Source organism: Babesia bovis, chromosome 3, assembly GCF_000165395.2.
Source record: "Babesia bovis T2Bo chromosome 3, whole genome shotgun sequence".
Lineage (NCBI taxonomy): Eukaryota > Apicomplexa > Aconoidasida > Piroplasmida > Babesiidae > Babesia > Babesia bovis.
Window position 1 is genome coordinate 1,606,913 of NC_010575.1, and position 16,632 is coordinate 1,623,544.

General features: G+C 42.5%; 9 protein-coding genes across 9 annotated transcripts; 6 read left to right on the forward strand and 3 right to left on the reverse strand.

The window, feature by feature from the left end:
* Positions 1 to 62: 62 nt before the first annotated feature.
* BBOV_III007420 (Gpi16 subunit GPI transamidase component family protein) lies at positions 63 to 1,833 on the reverse strand. The gene has a single exon (XM_001611821.2). It carries the CDS (start codon positions 1,761 to 1,763, stop codon positions 123 to 125), a length of 1,641 nt encoding a protein of 546 aa, XP_001611871.1. The 5' UTR covers positions 1,764 to 1,833; the 3' UTR covers positions 63 to 122.
* A 76-nt stretch (positions 1,834 to 1,909) lies between these two features.
* On the forward strand, positions 1,910 to 3,103 carry BBOV_III007430 (putative 30S ribosomal protein S15). The gene is made up of 2 exons (XM_001611822.2): positions 1,910 to 2,226; positions 2,431 to 3,103. The coding sequence occupies exons 1-2, from the start codon at positions 1,950 to 1,952 to the stop codon at positions 3,051 to 3,053; spliced, it is 900 nt and encodes a 299-aa protein (XP_001611872.1). The 5' UTR covers positions 1,910 to 1,949; the 3' UTR covers positions 3,054 to 3,103.
* Positions 3,093 to 5,086, forward strand: BBOV_III007440 (uncharacterized protein). The gene is made up of 5 exons (XM_051767630.1): positions 3,093 to 4,170; positions 4,204 to 4,497; positions 4,533 to 4,877; positions 4,915 to 4,974; positions 5,013 to 5,086. Exons 1-5 carry the CDS (start codon positions 3,140 to 3,142, stop codon positions 5,074 to 5,076), a joined length of 1,794 nt encoding a protein of 597 aa, XP_051623487.1. The 5' UTR covers positions 3,093 to 3,139; the 3' UTR covers positions 5,077 to 5,086.
* A 545-nt stretch (positions 5,087 to 5,631) lies between these two features.
* BBOV_III007450 (putative integral membrane protein) lies at positions 5,632 to 7,263 on the forward strand. Its single transcript, XM_001611824.2, has one exon. It carries the CDS (start codon positions 5,684 to 5,686, stop codon positions 7,205 to 7,207), a length of 1,524 nt encoding a protein of 507 aa, XP_001611874.1. The 5' UTR covers positions 5,632 to 5,683; the 3' UTR covers positions 7,208 to 7,263.
* A 259-nt stretch (positions 7,264 to 7,522) lies between these two features.
* Positions 7,523 to 7,979, forward strand: BBOV_III007460 (putative integral membrane protein). The gene is made up of 2 exons (XM_051767472.1): positions 7,523 to 7,813; positions 7,850 to 7,979. The coding sequence occupies exons 1-2, from the start codon at positions 7,543 to 7,545 to the stop codon at positions 7,912 to 7,914; spliced, it is 336 nt and encodes a 111-aa protein (XP_051623488.1). The 5' UTR covers positions 7,523 to 7,542; the 3' UTR covers positions 7,915 to 7,979.
* Positions 7,980 to 8,014: 35 nt separating this feature from the next.
* On the reverse strand, positions 8,015 to 10,806 carry BBOV_III007470 (putative ATPase of the ABC class family protein). The gene is made up of 10 exons (XM_051766983.1): positions 10,152 to 10,806; positions 10,038 to 10,116; positions 9,938 to 10,003; positions 9,535 to 9,902; positions 8,730 to 9,499; positions 8,622 to 8,694; positions 8,400 to 8,586; positions 8,309 to 8,364; positions 8,220 to 8,272; positions 8,015 to 8,185 (listed from the first exon to the last, which is right to left on the reverse strand). Exons 1-10 carry the CDS (start codon positions 10,645 to 10,647, stop codon positions 8,075 to 8,077), a joined length of 2,259 nt encoding a protein of 752 aa, XP_051623489.1. The 5' UTR covers positions 10,648 to 10,806; the 3' UTR covers positions 8,015 to 8,074.
* Positions 10,807 to 11,315: 509 nt separating this feature from the next.
* BBOV_III007480 (putative integral membrane protein) lies at positions 11,316 to 12,894 on the forward strand. Its single transcript, XM_001611827.2, has one exon. It carries the CDS (start codon positions 11,362 to 11,364, stop codon positions 12,814 to 12,816), a length of 1,455 nt encoding a protein of 484 aa, XP_001611877.1. The 5' UTR covers positions 11,316 to 11,361; the 3' UTR covers positions 12,817 to 12,894.
* A 352-nt stretch (positions 12,895 to 13,246) lies between these two features.
* On the forward strand, positions 13,247 to 13,841 carry BBOV_III007490 (putative integral membrane protein). The gene is made up of 2 exons (XM_001611828.2): positions 13,247 to 13,643; positions 13,680 to 13,841. Exons 1-2 carry the CDS (start codon positions 13,373 to 13,375, stop codon positions 13,742 to 13,744), a joined length of 336 nt encoding a protein of 111 aa, XP_001611878.1. The 5' UTR covers positions 13,247 to 13,372; the 3' UTR covers positions 13,745 to 13,841.
* A 118-nt stretch (positions 13,842 to 13,959) lies between these two features.
* BBOV_III007500 (DEAD/DEAH box helicase family protein) lies at positions 13,960 to 16,588 on the reverse strand. The gene is made up of 3 exons (XM_001611830.2): positions 16,140 to 16,588; positions 15,166 to 16,105; positions 13,960 to 15,131 (listed from the first exon to the last, which is right to left on the reverse strand). The coding sequence occupies exons 1-3, from the start codon at positions 16,450 to 16,452 to the stop codon at positions 13,979 to 13,981; spliced, it is 2,406 nt and encodes an 801-aa protein (XP_001611880.2). The 5' UTR covers positions 16,453 to 16,588; the 3' UTR covers positions 13,960 to 13,978.
* Between the last annotated feature and the right edge of the window lie 44 nt (positions 16,589 to 16,632).

Consider the following 16,632-nt stretch of genomic DNA (forward strand, 5'->3'; position numbering starts at 1 on the left):
ACTGGACTTAGTAGTGCACTATGTCAGGTTTTGGCATGCTGTATAGAAATAACTTTATATTTACTTATATGTGTCAAATTAATGTCCAAGTGGTACATATTAGCCTTACAGAGTGTTTAGGGTTAACTAGAGTGCTGTATTGAAGTTAGGTCATTCAGATGCTGCTTGCTGGTGGCAACATGGAACACCACACTGTAAAGCAGGCCTACAATAACACCTGCGCCAGCCATTACGTTGAATGACATGGTATTATCTGGCAATACAATATGCGAAAAGAATGGACCTGTATAGTGCATCCTCCCACTTAAATCCATAGGGTCTCCTAGCGGATTCCCTGGTTTGTCTATAAGGATACCCGAAGGAATAAGCTGACCCCTGTGCATCGAGTATTCAATCTCGTCAAAACGGAGTTTATTCTTCTGAAGATCGACCCTGCACTCGACGCTAGAGTTCGGTGGTATGCAAAGTGAGAATCCAAAGGCTATCCAGTACTCTGACTTGTCATAAAGCATTGACAAGGATTCTATGCCGTGAGCAGATGGCGTAAAACAATTACTACCATGACACCAGTGTATAGCCTGATGATCTGAACCCTCAGTAACGTGATTTATCGTTAATGTGAGTGTAGATATTTGAGGGAGGAGCCAATAAGGCAACGGCTGAACAAATGTTATGTGCTTTTCTGTATTGTTCCGATTATTAACCACAACCGATAAAGACGACTGTACCCTGCGTTGAACCGGGAAAACAGTACTTTCTAACTCAGATACACGGAATGTTAGTCCCGTCTCCGGTGTCCACGTGGGCATATTCTCGGTTGCGTTGAAAAGCTTCTCAAATGTTCCACCGATTTGTATATGTGTATTTAGATCCAAAAAGTCAAACTCCATACTGTTAACTCCGTCGAACTGTTGTTTTAACGGTTCGGGTACAATGAACTCAACAACGCTCCTTGAGGCACCTGGCAATATGCCGGGTATCACCTTGTTCTTGTACAAGTTCCATAAACCTTTTTTCATATTTCTACGGTCAACAAATAATTGGAATTGTAACTCTAGTTTCAGAGCATCCCGTTCCATAAACATGCGTGACCGAACACCTTTATAACCCGAACGAGCCCAAACGCGCTCGTCGTTAATCAGTGATAATAAACCCATCTGTCCTAATGATGGTAACATAGTGCGCCATTTATACAGGTTATCCACGCAAAATACATCTTCTGAATATGATGCAGCAAGACTACGTAGAGAAGATAGATTATCAACTTCATTTCCAATAGATAAAAGACGACCTATGTCAAAAACATATGTATTTTTAGATGCTAAAACGTAAAATTGCGATCCGGTGATACCCCAAAGGTTAAGAGCTAACGTTTCAAAGTGGTCATACGTCTCCTCAGGGGTTAGCTCATTAGGCCACGTAGCCCATAAGGTCTCACCATGGTTGAAGATATCGAATTCAGTACTACCCCAAGTGGAATGCCAATCTCCCATGTGCTGAGTACATTCAAAATTGTGCACTTGTGTCCTGAAATAAAGCTTGGCAAGGTCTGGAGCCATGACGTCCATCAGGACGCCAGGATAATACATATCCTTCTGTGAACGTACATAGTTCTTAGTTGCGATTGAAACGTCTAGCACTAGTAAAAAGTTACCATCCAGTAACGGCTGGACAGAAAGATGCTCCTGAACCACGTCATTATGCAAGGACAAACACGTTCTTAAAACGAGTGTTATAGCGAACCAGATACAAAACAAAATCATTTCCAATCACCCCGGGAATAATCATGGCCGGTGTGCTACGATATAGTATGATGTAGATTAATGTGTAGTTGCACTGTGTGGACCTAGACATGACGCGTATTCACGGTTATAGTGGCTTCGGAAAGTTATATACCCAAATTTAATTGCAATGTAAACTTGAAATACTATATATCTTTACCATGAGCCATGCAATGGTTTCTTTTTTGGCTTGAATTGGCCTTTGTGTATTGGTTGTACACTCTAGTGGAAGGATACAAGATTCGATTTGGACGCGAGCGTAGTAGAATCCTAAAGTTACGCAAGCGTAAAAGTGCTTTTGTAGACCGTTTGAATCTGCTTACGAAGACTAGAGGAGTAGGTATATTTACACTGCAGGCCACTTCAGAAGATCAGACACAGTCGGAAGATTCTAGCAAAACAGAAACTTCTACCGAGTCATTCGATTCATTTCTGCCAAAGAAAAGTATGTTAATGATCCATCCATGCATATTAACGCAATATAAGCTCTAAAGCCATTTGAGATACATTGTATATTTATGTTGCCTAGAATAGTATTGTCTACAGAATCAAATTATTTTGACTAGGCCCATGGAATAAGTCAACTTTAGTGTTTTTATTTGTGTCAGTGATTTACTTTTTAAACTCACGGAATCTGATACCAGTGCAGAAAAGAAGCGTGAGCCCAAAAACCCAGTAGTTAAAAGGGATATTGATAAGTTCGAGCCATTATTCAGGAAAATACCGGCGCTGCGTTATGTTAAAAAGGAGGTTACGCGTGACCAAAGGCCAGGTGCTCTGAATCCACTGGGTTATGCAGCGCATTATGTAACTGATGGTGACTGGCGATTCCACCCTAGTTTGATCAGAGTCCGTGGCAAGTACTTCTCACGTCTTTATGAGAAGGAACTTCGTGACCCATTTAAAATGCATGAGCACGATACGGGATCGGCACAAGTACAGGTAGCATCTCTGACGGCTAAGTTGGATTACCTCTCGCTACATTTTAAGAGGAACCCAAAGGATATCCAGGCAAGACTACAGATTTTAAGATTAGGTAATAGGAGGCGCCGTTTACTAGGCTACCTGTACAGAACTAATCGACCAGAATTTGATTCACTCGTGGAGACATTCCAAATAGACTTTGAGGACGCACCCCTGTCAGATAAGAAGCTTCTGCCTCAATATACACACATTCATCACAAAAAGACTAAACGATACACCTCTGCCAAGGAGCAACGTACGGCCACAAGACAGCATATTATATCCACCGCTAATCAGGAGGTATTTTGAACCAGGAATCTACCTTTACAATACTTGGTGGATATCACAACTATAGGCCATTATTGTTTATCTCATATATCCAAAGGTGTTTTAAAATGAAATTCAACGTTTTACTCATAGCCACGTGGTTACTAGGCCACTCCATGGCATTGAAAATAACTAATCGCATTCGAAACCTGTTGCCCCTGTGCACAGTGAGCAACCAGCAGACAAAACCTATCACAGAAACGAATTTTGTTCTGCTATCGCGTGACCCTTTGTATCCTGCCGGAGGGAATAACACGACGCTAACCATAGGTAAGCATCAATGCCAATTAGTACCTGGGCATGCCATTGAAACTGTACCAAAAGCAGATACCAATTCTGAGGGGAGTCACAATGGGACTGTTATCAATAAAGACCAAAGTAAGCAAACTCCTGGAACATATCGTAAAGATCCAGAGAACACTTGGGATAAGGCGAAGTCAACAGGTAGCCATCTAATCCATTGTATCGCCTCTGATTTTAAATTTGGTGCCAGTGCGTTGAATAAGGAATCTATATTCGACAAGCGTATGAACCACTACGCACTTGTGGAACTAGCCAAAAGGGTGTTGCAATCGGATGGTATGATTATACCCATTAACTACGAACAACTACTCAATAGAGGTACCAAGTACTACCCCTTGCAATTACTTAAAACTATATCGTTCCTAATACGTCAACTGGGCACCCCGAGGCTAAACGTGCTGTTTATTGTCTACAGCAAAGACCCTGGTAGAACTAAAGAGGATAAAGAATTTTACCTACAGCAAGAAAAGGAAATTGAGCAGGCCTTAGTTAATCATTTCCGTGAAGTGGCGGGATTCTCGGTGTTAAGCTTTGAATTCACTGATAAGGCACGACCCGAGGAATATATACCAAAGGCACATAAGTGGATTGGCAAACGGATCGACCTCCTCCAAGAATGTCCCAATGAACTCATGCTTGAAATTGCACAAAAAGATTCCTTGGTACAGAAACTGGTGACCCTGCAACAGTATATGCGCACTTCTACGAATAGTGTCGAGAACATAAAACCTATTTCGAGCATAGACCCGATTATGCACATTAAGCTCCTGGATATCGCTAATGCAATAGAACAGAGGTATGGCACTTTTTGTGTGATCGAATTGTACAGGCTAAACAAATGGTTGCAACAGAACGCAACCACGATGGCAGATGTACCCAACGATCTCAAGTCAAACGTAGACGTCATGATAGATACCGTTATGACCGAGTATGACACTGCAATGGAAGCATTACCTAAAAGTACACAACAAGAAACACGGATTATAAGGAATAATCTACTGGAATCTATACAGAACAAGCTAATGTTCATGATGGACAGTGTTATCCTTAAACTCCAGGATGATACAATACAACAGTTCCAAAACGACCTCCAATCACTACCTGTGGATGATAATTTAGATATGTAAGTTATATGTACCGCGTAATAGAATTTCGTAGTAATCTACAGGACATGATTGGAAAGTACGATAGAAAATACTGTGCCCTGGTGGAGCAGTGTCTGTTTGAACGTTTAAAGGGAAACCGACTTTATGAAACCAAGATACAAATGTACAGACGTGATACTATAGAGAACATGAAAGAGGTTGCAAATCACGTTCTTGAGTACGCTATCATCAAAGGAATGTTCCGCGCAAAGTTCTCCATGGTAGATGGTATACCCTACGTGCCCTCAAACAAATTCACGCAATTTATATCCAGAATGTGGTCTAAACTGAAGGTACCATTGCATATAAGCTTAAACTACCTTAGCCCTGATGCATTTGGCATCTCTAACTGGTTTAGGTAAGTAAATACGTGTATAGTCAATTTTTTTGTACAGGAAAAGAATACCTTTAAAACCTGGAATTTTGCGCTATTTTACAGGTGAAATGCAGCATAAGTAAGTTCGAGTAGATGCGGTATACATGAATCTTGTAGAATCGTTTCGGACGACCCTAGAATAAGAAGTCAAGCTGATTCAATGGTTTACAAACCTAAATAATGTCATAGATTTATATCCAAATAGTATGACACCGGTATTGTCACGAGGTACTATATAATGCTGATAATGCCCATATTAATTATTAGTGGCTTCTACCAACCATTCACAGGGCCAAGCTACGATGCCTGGTGAATGATACAGAAAGTACCACAAAAGGTCACCTAGAAGCTTTAAAACAGTATTTATAACATCGTGATGTATTCTCATAAACCATATGTCTTTAGTTTGTGGTTATATATGGTACCTCTAAAGACTATATCAACACTGATCACATATCCAGGACACATTGGCATCTAGAAGCTGCATTGCATGTTAGAATAGGTTTTTAAACAATATCGAATTATGTATAATATGCAATATGTTGTTTCACAAGGAAAGCACGTTGTAGGCACTAGTACTACAACCGATGTGCATACTACCTAAAACAAAGCCATACCATTACACATGTCAATTGTATATAATTCGCTATAATAAAGGTATAATTTACAAAGAATTTAACAGTATTCAGGGTCATGGTATATGCATTATATCAGTGCACATCACCAATGACGATACGACCTTGGTGGTCTAAATCTGCAATGAATAATACAAGAATTGTGCATATAGTATGAGTCAACAACAAACAGAAGGTCAAAATGGTTCGACGGGGCAGCAAGCGCAAGAAAAGGCTAATCTATCGTCATGTATAGATGTGATTACCGCTGTGATGATGGCAGTATGTCTCTACCTGCCGGATCAAATATCAACAATCGCATTTTCAGACCTGATAGAAACTTTGCGTGTACCCTATCGTAATACAGAAGTATATATGGCCAAGCTAGTAGGCATCAAAGCAATGGCCAACTTCATCGCAGCACCAGTAATGCTTATGGTAAACCTAGTCATACCTGCAAATAAATGGCTCGCGACAGCCTTTGTATGTGTCATGATGGCTGTAAGAATGTGCCTGCTACTGGTACACCTACTTCCTCGGCCTGCTATATGTTTTTATCAGGTACTTGTACTCCAGTCCTTTGTAAGGGGACTATTTGAAAACCACTTCTACCCCTTAGCTGCGGATCATATAACGTGGGTATTACTGTCGTACAAGGGCTCCAAAGTATTGGTACTGCTGGTACAGTTGATACTTGAATATGCCATCGTAGACAATAGCATAAGGATCATTCAGTTCCACCTTATGGTCATGCTCATTGTTACAACAGTCTCTGTTGGCGTCTGGTTCGGCTGTTATGTCGTAAAATCAAATGATGAGCAAAGCTTGCAAAGTCAAGCGTCATTGGAAAGTGGAGCATCGCGGAGCGGGGGTGGCAGTGGTGGCGATGCTAGCACTACCTTGTCAGCTGGCACTAGCAATTCTAATCCCTCTGTTGCTTCACCCGATAACTTAGCACTTCATGAAAATTCAACTTTTGTTGATATAGTATGCGCTGTCTGGTCGCCAATGCTCATGTGTTTGTTTGGAACGCCTCAAAAGCAATTCTACACGCCCTGGATATTGCCATACGGGTTCATAGAAAGAAGAAAATGTGAAACTTTGAACATTATACTTATGTTCATGGGACTCTCTGTAACCACATTTATAAATGCTATCTTGGTGTTCTGTCGTCATCTAAAGAATAGATGGACTCGTTTTCCATTTCAAGGGCATCTTGCATGGCTTTTCCTGATACCGTGTATCTCATGTATGCCTATAATATTTACAGCGCTGCACATGCCGGGAAGCTGGATAGGCAAGCAGCTGCATAATAACCGAACGAACGTGGCAATGCTCTACTATGTACTCATTGGAAGCACAATTGTGTTGGACAACATGGGTTTCATCGGTGTAGCAGCATGCTCCAAGGTTAATGGAAAGTATACTGTTAATGCAAAACGAGTGATGGCCATAGCAGCATTCCTAAATCGCATGCTTGCGTCTATCACATATCGCATTGGTATTGGATATATGCTAGTGTTACGAGAATATGTGGATGGGCCTAATAACAGTGCACCCACAGAAGAACTGACTTTCATGGAAAAGGTGGTTTTCTGGTCATCACAGTCAATGAAATACGCTAAAAAGGACCTGATAGATGAATTCAAGGGTAATATCAAAGAAGTAGTCAAGCAGAATTACATGGCCACAAAATAAAGATAATTTCAGGATCATTAAAAATGAAGTTATAATAAAGGTGACATGGATTCGCTAAATAACTGTAAAATGTATCAATTAAAGCGAAATGAAGTAAAAAAAATCAACTATGCGCGCCAGGCAATAACTAACAAACCAAAGCTGTTTCAATAAAAAAGTTTACTGCCTCGCCCCTTACATTTTTGTATAGAGTCCGGCGACGCGCGTGCCACTCCTGTGGTTGAACCACAACAACACTGCTAATATATAGTAGCTGCATGGGATAGCTTAGGTGGGCCACTGCCGTGGCCACATACGCGACACACTATAGCAACAACACACATTAAATCAATAACATGGGCTGGCACATACAGAGGTATATCGCCAAGGCAGGGAGAGCCATCAATCCACTCGTATGGCGGCGCGCGTGGAAGGACAACGAGGGCAAGCAATTCAACCACGTGGCGGCCAAACTCGCCGATCAACTCAACAACGAAATTGCACAAATAGCAAGAGTATCGCAATATAGACACTGGTGGTGGGCGAACCCACTTGGAGCTGGACTCGTATGCTACGGTGTATACAAGTTCTGGTACATGTCGTACATGGCACACAAGCAGCGCACAGGTAACTTGGCTTCTTGGTTCACTAACACATGTACAGTGGCACAAGTAGTAGCACATGCCTATGGACAGGGTGGACAGTGGCTCAACCCAGTACCAAAGTGATGGAGTACCAGGAAGCAACTGAGTCGGAGGATGAGCGCCTGCTACAGCAGGAGCTAAGGGCCATAGCCATTTGTAATTATAATGATTCAGTCTCAATGTTTAACCCATGAGCTGTAATGTAAACTGTTTCATGTTTCTCAAATACAAATGCTACAGATTTCTAATACTGTTGAGGTGTAAATTGCTGCTGCTTGAAATCTGCAACTTTGAGGGAACGCATACGATTAAGCGCAGCAGCAACCTCGAATATACGAGGCATCGAACAGTCTCCCTGCAAGTATTGTAATTGCTACGATGCCACTTACCGCTGGGTAGTGCCTAAATCCATTGATATCATCTAGTCCGTTATATCCGGGACCTGATTCCATAGTTGGTAGCATTTAGTTAAACCTACTGCTGCCGTCCTTGTTCCATTTGCTGTACAAGAGCTCAAGGACCTCGCGCAGTGTCCTGACATGTATGACCCTATCCACCCTGAAACATACTTGTTATGCACCGCGTCACGCTTTTCGCGATATAACTGCTCCAAATATATGAGTATGTTAGTTATAGCGCTTGTCTGGCCAACCTCCACAAGCTGCTCGACAAGACTCAAGTCAATGTTCTCAGTGCCATATTGAATGGTACCAATGCCATGGTGACGTACTTTCTCCGATGGACGCTTAAAAGTAGCTGTGGTGTGTAAAAGAAGACTATAGGCAACCCACTGTATGATAGAACACGGTTATTAAGCGAAAGAGTCTTGAAAAGTGAACAGTTATCAACTGCTTTATCAATAGCCTGAAATGCGTAGTAACAATAACGACGAAACTTACCTCCTTAAGATTGACATTGTGTTGACTTACTACTAATTTAGCCTCTTCTGTCTTATCCAGGCATTTATACTGGTTCATCTGGATAACTGTGTCAGCCTGGTCCATAAATAAACCACAGGCCCCTGAAACTAAGATCGTGGAGACACCTAGTTTCTGGTAAAACGCCTGTACTAATAACAAAAATGTAGTTATGGGCTCGCAGTTAGAAGATACAAGTGAATCCATCATATGGTCCCTGTACATAAAGTTCGTTGCAGAAATGTCCTCGTCAATCAGTAACAAATCAGCACCCATCTCAATAGATTCCATTATAACCGCTGCTTGTGAGGTGGATCCAGATGCATCAGTAGTGCTGAAACAACTGCAATCCTTCCCACTTGGCAATGTACCGATGAACGTTGAAATATCAATGGAACCAACACTGCGTCCATCTTCAGCCCTAACTTTAACTGCATTACGTGAAGTTACCACAAATTCACGACCGTCACCAGGTACTTTGTTATAACAGCCAACCTGTAACGCCTCAAGTAGTGTTGTTTTGCCATGGTACCCGCCACCAACAATCAAATTGACGCCACGCTTCAAACCGAGGCCTGTTATCGTACCCTTGTTAGGTAACGTTACGGATATCTGGAGACTAGCTGGAGACTCGAAAGGTTGTACCCCCGGGCCCTTCAGCGGCATCTCACTGACACCGCTGGCACGTGGAAGTATAGACCCATTTCCCACAAATGCTACCAGCCCTAAGGCATCTAACTGAGCTCGTAGTGCTACATATGAATCAGGTAGACCTCTTTAAACATACCTTCCTGGTCCTCAACGGAGTAGATATGTTCATAGAACTGCTTGGAATCATAGGCACTATAATTCATGGCATTACGCACAAGAGCAGGTAGAATCTCGTTAAACATGTACACAGCCAAAGTGCCATTTATACGCCTACCATTAGCAGGCATATGTGCGAACATACGTGCTTCCAAATAACGATCCGTTAGTACCACGGTTTTACGTGGTAAGACGTACTGACTAGGGTTCATCATTTGAAAGTGCTTGCGGTCTGATCCATATTTAGCCTTGGAAGACAATACCTTAAGTTCGTCGCAAATTTTCCGAGTAATGGCATCACAGGCAGCCACGTTGCGCAACTTGTCAGTTATCACATCGTCGGGGAATCTGGTGGTAATTTGCTGAGTGCAATATTGAAGTACCTGTGTATACTATTTGGCACTCGTAACCTAATGCTAGATGGAGGAGCAAAGGGATCGCTTTGGATCCTGAGAAGCTATTAATACAACAGAATAAACACACCGATCGAATATAAGGGATATGGGACTATTAACAAGACGCCACTCGCCTTGAAGAGATTTATAGGACCCATAAGGACCGCCTATAGAACAATTATTAATTCCTACGAAAGAATACCATTTTTGTTTTTTAAATGAATGATCAAACTGCCAGTATGAGTAGTTACTTCCTGGGGAGGCCATTGTCCAATCTCATCGTCCTCAAAATATGTTTCAGCAAACTTGTAATCAGGGTTGCAACCACCAACATCTTCATTACCAGCTACGTTGCCGTAACTGTGCTTCATTTCCCTCTCTAAACGCTTCCCCCAACGCCTAGATGAATTTGGCCCTAGTCCACGTTTACGGTCCATGGCATAATCAGCTAATGATAAAAGAGGGGGATTCCTACGTATATAGCTATTAGATAAACTATAACCACGGTTGCTAGTTATGTAAACGTTTTTTAATGGAACTGCAGGTATAAACCCTCTGGATTCTCGCCAGTTTGGGCCAGCATAGGGAGTAAAACCATGTACATAACTAGAGAAGTACAATGGTAATAAGAACTTGATTAAGTACAAAATAAAGCGAAACATATATTTGACCCGTCTAATAACAATACATACGATCATTCAGGGGCTATTGCTTTAATATATCATATTCTATCATAAGGTAACTGCATATCAACGTGATATACCATATATGACATGATGTATCTACACACCTGGTATTCATTGGTAATAATATAAACAAAGCAAGTCATTCCGCCAAAGGTTATAGTATTATATGCTACTCAAACCGTGTCGCACGAATATCACCCAAGTCGTTACAAGACGTTGTATATCATCTAGAATATGAAAGTACAATCTGATTAATATGCCCATATGAATTTACTCATTTAGTATAAGGAATCAGGATAGTGACGACAACGATGTGCTAATGACAATTGAGTATCAATTAGACAACGATATTGTTAAACTCCCCGCAGAAATAAGACGGTTAGTTCCACCAAAGTGTGGCACGAAAGGCCACACCAAATTTAATATGATATATCTAAATAGTTTTGTGAAATAACGTGTCTTAATTGACGTATTCTGGAAAGAGTGCCGCGCCTCTTTGCTGTACATTACTGTTTATCAACCAGGTGTACAGTAAAAAGACATATAATACCTACAAAAGGACTCTAGGAATATTTCTAAAATTTTATTCCATATAAAATTTAACTTGTTGTGTGAGATAAACAAGTAGTTGTGTTATATGACAGGCCATGTACATAGGGAGTTACCCATATATCACCCAGACATTATATATTTCATATCCTGCTTTAGGGGTATAAATATAAAACTATGACATCAAGTGAAAATGCGGAGAAAAAAGACGAAAAGACTGAGAAGAAAGCGGGATGGTTGTCAACATTGAATTTCGACGGCTACATGGCGGCCATAGTAGCGTTCTGTCTATATATGCCAGATCAAGTACTATCGGTTTCGTCAAAACATGCCACAGTATCGCTTTTGGTCCCATCGCATAATACGGGTATTTACATGACTAAATTATACGCAACAAAGACTTTATCAAACTTCACGGGATCGTTGTCTATGCTTGTCGTTAATATGTTTTTACCTGCTAATAAATGGATCAGTTCAATATCGCTATTGTTTCTCTTAACCGTGCGAATCATCCTGATGGTCTCTTATTACCTCCCAAATGCAGCTGTGTGGTTCTACTACTCATTTATCGCTCAAGCTTTCATCAGGGGACTTTTTGAGAACAACTTCTATCCCCTGGCTGCTGATCACATGAGTGTGATATCACTTTCATACAAGGGGTCTAAATTGATTATTTGGACATTACAGGTTTTAATGGATCTTATCGTCCCAGGAAAAGCAACTGCAATGATGTCGGTCCACCTAGCCATCATGATGCTCATAAACATAGCAGCTTTTGGTGGGTGGACATGGTCGTTATTTGCACGTTGTGAAACACCCAAATGCGTTCCCATAGTTGTGCTAGATAAAAAGCGTGGCTCCAGTGAGAGTATGACTAGTGTCAAACCTGCTCCTAAGAATGCGGAAAACAATGAAAGCATGTGGACTATTATCAAGCGCATCTACTCGCCATTCCTCATGTGTATGTTCGGTTGGCCTCAGAAGAACTTCTACAGCCCAGGTATCATACCGTACTCCCTAGTAGATCGCAGCCTGTGCCATGCAATTAACATTGCGCTCATGTTTTTCACGTTCATCGTCACGTTCGTTATCCACATGGTGAAGCAATACTTCAAAAGTCTAAGTCAGCCTTGGGGCAAACCACCCAAAGGATGGCACGTAACATGGTTGTTCATAATTCCAACAATTGGGTGCATGCCCATTATATACCACGCAATGCATTATCCAGGTGAGATAATACATCGCGTATTCAGGAATAACCGTGTTACGACTACTTTGCTGTATGTTATTCTAGTATGCAGTACCACTGTCTTGGACACCTTTGGTTACATTGGTGTATCTGCGTGTTCCAAGGATGAACTAGGACGACGTGGTAAGAACGCCAACAGAATTATCGCAATGACTTCTTTTAGCGCCCAGTTTGTAACTTCGGTCACTTACAGAATGAGTACAGGTTACCTGATTGTCTGGAAGAAATATGTAGACGATATAGCAAACGTTGCACCAACCGAAGACATGAATTGGTTTGGACGTGTAGGTTTCTGGATAAGTAATTCCGTCCGTGAGGGCGGGTATGACTTTGTTGATGAATTCAAAGGCAACATTTGGGAAATCGTCAAGGATGAAGCATAAATTGAACGTAGTCTCACGCATACATATTAGTATACCGGGTACTAAATATGTATCTGTTTAACTCACCGAACGGCATATTGTTTTGTATATTTTAACGTTGTTTGTCGGCAATCACCGTAAACATGAGTACATGTTGCCAAGAATGCGGAGCGCATACTTCGAACCCAGAGGAACGAAACATGTATAGCGTTTGCGTGTTGATGCCATCACAGTTCCACCAAGCCCGGTATAGTAACTTATGGAGCCACCATTCGAAGTTTAAAAGAGCATAAGATGTATATGGAGTTATTAATTCACGGAACTCTTGTCACATGTGTCTTGCCATATAGACAGCTTCTGGTTTGAAGCTGGTAACTGTCACACAATGAAGCGATAATAGCCACCACGTCTCCCCCTTACATTTTTGTATAGAATCCGGCGACGCGCGTGCCACTCCTGTGGTTGAACCACAACAACACTGCTAATATATAGTAGCTGCATGGGATAGCTTAGGTGGGCCACTGCCGTGGCCACATACGCGACACACTATAGCAACAACACACATTAAATCAATAACATGGGCTGGCACATACAGAGGTATATCGCCAAGGCAGGGAGAGCCATCAATCCACTCGTATGGCGGCGCGCGTGGAAGGACAACGAGGGCAAGCAATTCAACCACGTGGCGGCCAAACTCGCCGATCAACTCAACAACGAAATTGCACAAATAGCAAGAGTATCGCAATATAGACACTGGTGGTGGGCGAACCCACTTGGAGCTGGACTCGTATGCTACGGTGTATACAAGTTCTGGTACATGTCGTACATGGCACACAAGCAGCGCACAGGTAACTTGGCTTCTTGGTTCACTAACACATGTACAGTGGCACAAGTAGTAGCACATGCCTATGGACAGGGTGGACAGTGGCTCAACCCAGTACCAAAGTGATGGAGTACCAGGAAGCAACTGAGTCGGAGGATGAGCGCCTGCTACAGCAGGAGCTAAGGGCCATAGCCATTTGTAATTATAATGATTCATCAACTGGGAGAATATGCTCCGCCGATATTAGAATGGTAGGCCATAATTGCAAATACTGCAAGAAGCGATTTTGTATGAAACACCTACTTCCAGAAATACATGGATGTAGCACCAAAGCACCTAAATTAAACAAACACGGTAGAGTTAAGAAAAGTCGTTAAAGTTATTGTAAAATTCTCTGCCTCTACGTTTTGGGTTTAGTTTAACGTATTTGACGTCAGTCGATTTATCTAATCTCGTGTTGTGGCCTTCCCACATAGAGGCTTCAGCCGATAGTGTTCCAGTATGCTTTAACATATGTCCCTTCTCCGGTATCCCAGAGTTACTAGGTTCCTTCAGTGGAGTGTGCTCGCATGGATACTGGCCACCATCGCCTATCTGACGATCACTTGTATTCCTTAAAATATCCAGTTGTTTGTTATTGGTGTCTACCCTCTTTCCTGGTGATTTCTGCCGTTTAGATAAACTGCGTTTCCGAGATAGTAGATAATTAATCGGCAGGCGCATCTTATATGCTCTATAAATCTCTGAGGCTAGAAACCGTTCCTTAGTACTGACCAGCCCCGTGATTATCTTCGGGTCACCCTTGTTGCGATGTAAAAAGGTAGTTGCATTAGTAGGGAAGCTGAAGTGGATCACATGATCAGGGCGCAGCACAATGCCTCGGGTTAATAGGTCAGTGGCCACCAGTATGGAGACCTCCTCGGACTTGAAGGTCTCCAAAATGGCTAACCTAGTAACCAAGCTTGACCTGCTATGAAATGATAATACGGGCCACGACTCATTACGTAAAAGCTCTGTTATCTTCCGCACTTCATCCAAGCTGCTAGCATATATCAATGTCTTGGGATAGGGGCTCTTCACCAAGGTCTCCACCAGTTGGCGCAACCTCGAGTCAAAAGTATCGCTAGCCTGAATGAAGCGCAATTCACCTGACCCTAACAAGTGATTATATCCACTAGAAACAAGACAACTTGTGCTGAAGCGCTCGTATAACATCGATCCGGCCGTCTGCATACCACCATAGTTCAACGTAGACGCTACTTTGACAAACTGACATGGTGCTATAGTCTTAGTCCTGGGTTTCCGGAAATTCACTAACGGATGGTATGTTTTGGGCCTGGGCCTTAGCATGGAGCACAACTCCATCATAGCACTCCTGCTTGCATTGTTCTCCAGTAGCATATCAACTTCATCAAATACAACGCATGCCGGCATCACGCCGTGATTACGTGATGCCAGCATGTCATTTAGGAACAGTTGTGGAGTCGTCACCACGATATCGCAACTTCCGTACCTAACATATATCAAGAACGTATACAACAACCTACTGTATCACTGGGTGTATCATAATCGGTCGTTTTGCATACTCGACACTTCGGGGTACAAGTCCATCAACGCCATACGATGCTAGCCCATCGGCCGTTATAAGTCCATTAGGGCAATGTGGTCCCGTGATCTCAATACCCGGCTTGCCCGCACTCAATCTACCATGGGATACGCAGTCATTGGATCTAACCTTCACAGTCCTGGAGTGGACTCTAGCTCTGTTAATAGGAATCATCTGTAAAGTAGTCTCGGCTATGTTAACAGTTGGGACGTTTTCCAGCATCTTCTGTTCATCCTCGTGACTTAGTTGTATCTTTGTTGGTCCTTCTTGTAGGTAGTGTAAAGTATGCATAGATGGGAATAACGGCTGGGTCACAACCTCATTAGGGTAGTCAACGGGTTTGTGGCTATCCTTTACGGGTACCGAATGCAATTGAGTTAAGGTCTGGATAGACAGTCGACCCAAAGGGTCGATAGTCCTCAACTCGGAAATCACCTGTGCCACCAAATCCTTGTTCGGCACAACTATGACGCAGCACCTTACCGAACCCAGTGGGTTGGCCATCAGCGCCCGGAATATGGAATTACGCGAACGGCGTCCCCAAAGCTTTCGTGATATGATTGGCAGCCATTTGGCATGTCGACGTATCTGGCGCGGGTCAACCTTATAGAGGGTATCCACTAGCTTCTCAGTAGTGCTATTGGATTCCAATGCTTGCGTTGCAGATGCCTGTAACTCCTTAGGGTCGTTATACACGTCTCTGATTGACCTTGTTAGCATAGCGTGAGGCACTTTCCTGGAGTATCCAAGGGCATTCATACGTATGCGATCATCTTCTACACCGGTACCACCATTGCGTAGCTGCAGGTCCTCCAATAAATCGTGAATGTTGTAGATATTGTTGACTATCGGCAGCAAATACGCCAAAGTCTTGCCAGAACCTGGATTTAATATTAAGTGCCAATTATGACGTACCTATGGGAGCATGCAAGGTTACATCCTTGCCACTAAGTATGGTCATGTAGGCTGACTCCTGGATAGAATTTAGCTGTGATATTCCATGGTTCCTTAACAGCGCCAAACGTAAAAGTGGATGCAAGTTTATCTTGCTCCTATAAGATTGCAGATCAGTAGACAAATCGATTGCGTCATCGACATGACCCGGTTGCGACTCAGTCGGCCGGTTAACCGGAACTGCCCCGCGACGGTAGCCATGTATAAGAGGACGGCTCACAAAACTACCACATGACAGCCTATCGTAGACCGACAGAGGCACCCTTCGTGCCATCTATAGTTTACTAATGTCACCGGGAACATAACCTAGCATCCATGTAATACAATGCACAGACAGTAAACAAGTATCATATATTTGCATACTATTGTATATCAGTCTAGGTGTAGTATAGAAACAACTTTATTATCCCGTATACAGGATATAACTAAGGAATCCTGAGGGCAGCCTTAGCAA

Excerpts from the sequence above, each read along its gene's own strand:
- BBOV_III007420 (XM_001611821.2), bottom strand. The coding sequence starts at position 1,763 with ATGATTTTGTTTTGTATCTGGTTCGCTATAACACTCGTTTTAAGAACG.
- BBOV_III007490 (XM_001611828.2), top strand. The coding sequence starts at position 13,373 with ATGGGCTGGCACATACAGAGGTATATCGCCAAGGCAGGGAGAGCCATC. Across the intron at positions 13,644-13,679 it reads GGCACACAAGCAGCGCACAG|TGGCACAAGTAGTAGCACAT; the intron begins GTAACTTGGCTT and ends ACACATGTACAG.
- BBOV_III007480 (XM_001611827.2), top strand. The coding sequence starts at position 11,362 with ATGACATCAAGTGAAAATGCGGAGAAAAAAGACGAAAAGACTGAGAAG.
- BBOV_III007460 (XM_051767472.1), top strand. The coding sequence starts at position 7,543 with ATGGGCTGGCACATACAGAGGTATATCGCCAAGGCAGGGAGAGCCATC. Across the intron at positions 7,814-7,849 it reads GGCACACAAGCAGCGCACAG|TGGCACAAGTAGTAGCACAT; the intron begins GTAACTTGGCTT and ends ACACATGTACAG.
- BBOV_III007500 (XM_001611830.2), bottom strand. The coding sequence starts at position 16,452 with ATGGCACGAAGGGTGCCTCTGTCGGTCTACGATAGGCTGTCATGTGGT. Across the intron at positions 16,106-16,139 it reads AACCTTGCATGCTCCCATAG|GTTCTGGCAAGACTTTGGCG; the intron begins GTACGTCATAAT and ends TATTAAATCCAG. Across the intron at positions 15,132-15,165 it reads ATGATACACCCAGTGATACA|GTACGGAAGTTGCGATATCG; the intron begins GTAGGTTGTTGT and ends GATATATGTTAG.
- BBOV_III007450 (XM_001611824.2), top strand. The coding sequence starts at position 5,684 with ATGAGTCAACAACAAACAGAAGGTCAAAATGGTTCGACGGGGCAGCAA.
- BBOV_III007440 (XM_051767630.1), top strand. The coding sequence starts at position 3,140 with ATGAAATTCAACGTTTTACTCATAGCCACGTGGTTACTAGGCCACTCC. Across the intron at positions 4,498-4,532 it reads GTGGATGATAATTTAGATAT|TAATCTACAGGACATGATTG; the intron begins GTAAGTTATATG and ends AGAATTTCGTAG. Across the intron at positions 4,975-5,012 it reads ACAGGTGAAATGCAGCATAA|AATCGTTTCGGACGACCCTA; the intron begins GTAAGTTCGAGT and ends TGAATCTTGTAG.
- BBOV_III007430 (XM_001611822.2), top strand. The coding sequence starts at position 1,950 with ATGCAATGGTTTCTTTTTTGGCTTGAATTGGCCTTTGTGTATTGGTTG. Across the intron at positions 2,227-2,430 it reads TTCATTTCTGCCAAAGAAAA|AAAAGAAGCGTGAGCCCAAA; the intron begins GTATGTTAATGA and ends ATACCAGTGCAG.
- BBOV_III007470 (XM_051766983.1), bottom strand. The coding sequence starts at position 10,647 with ATGATCGTATGTATTGTTATTAGACGGGTCAAATATATGTTTCGCTTT. Across the intron at positions 8,365-8,399 it reads CGTGACGCGGTGCATAACAA|GACACTGCGCGAGGTCCTTG; the intron begins GTATGTTTCAGG and ends CATACATGTCAG. Across the intron at positions 8,186-8,219 it reads GATTTAGGCACTACCCAGCG|GGAGACTGTTCGATGCCTCG; the intron begins GTAAGTGGCATC and ends CAATACTTGCAG.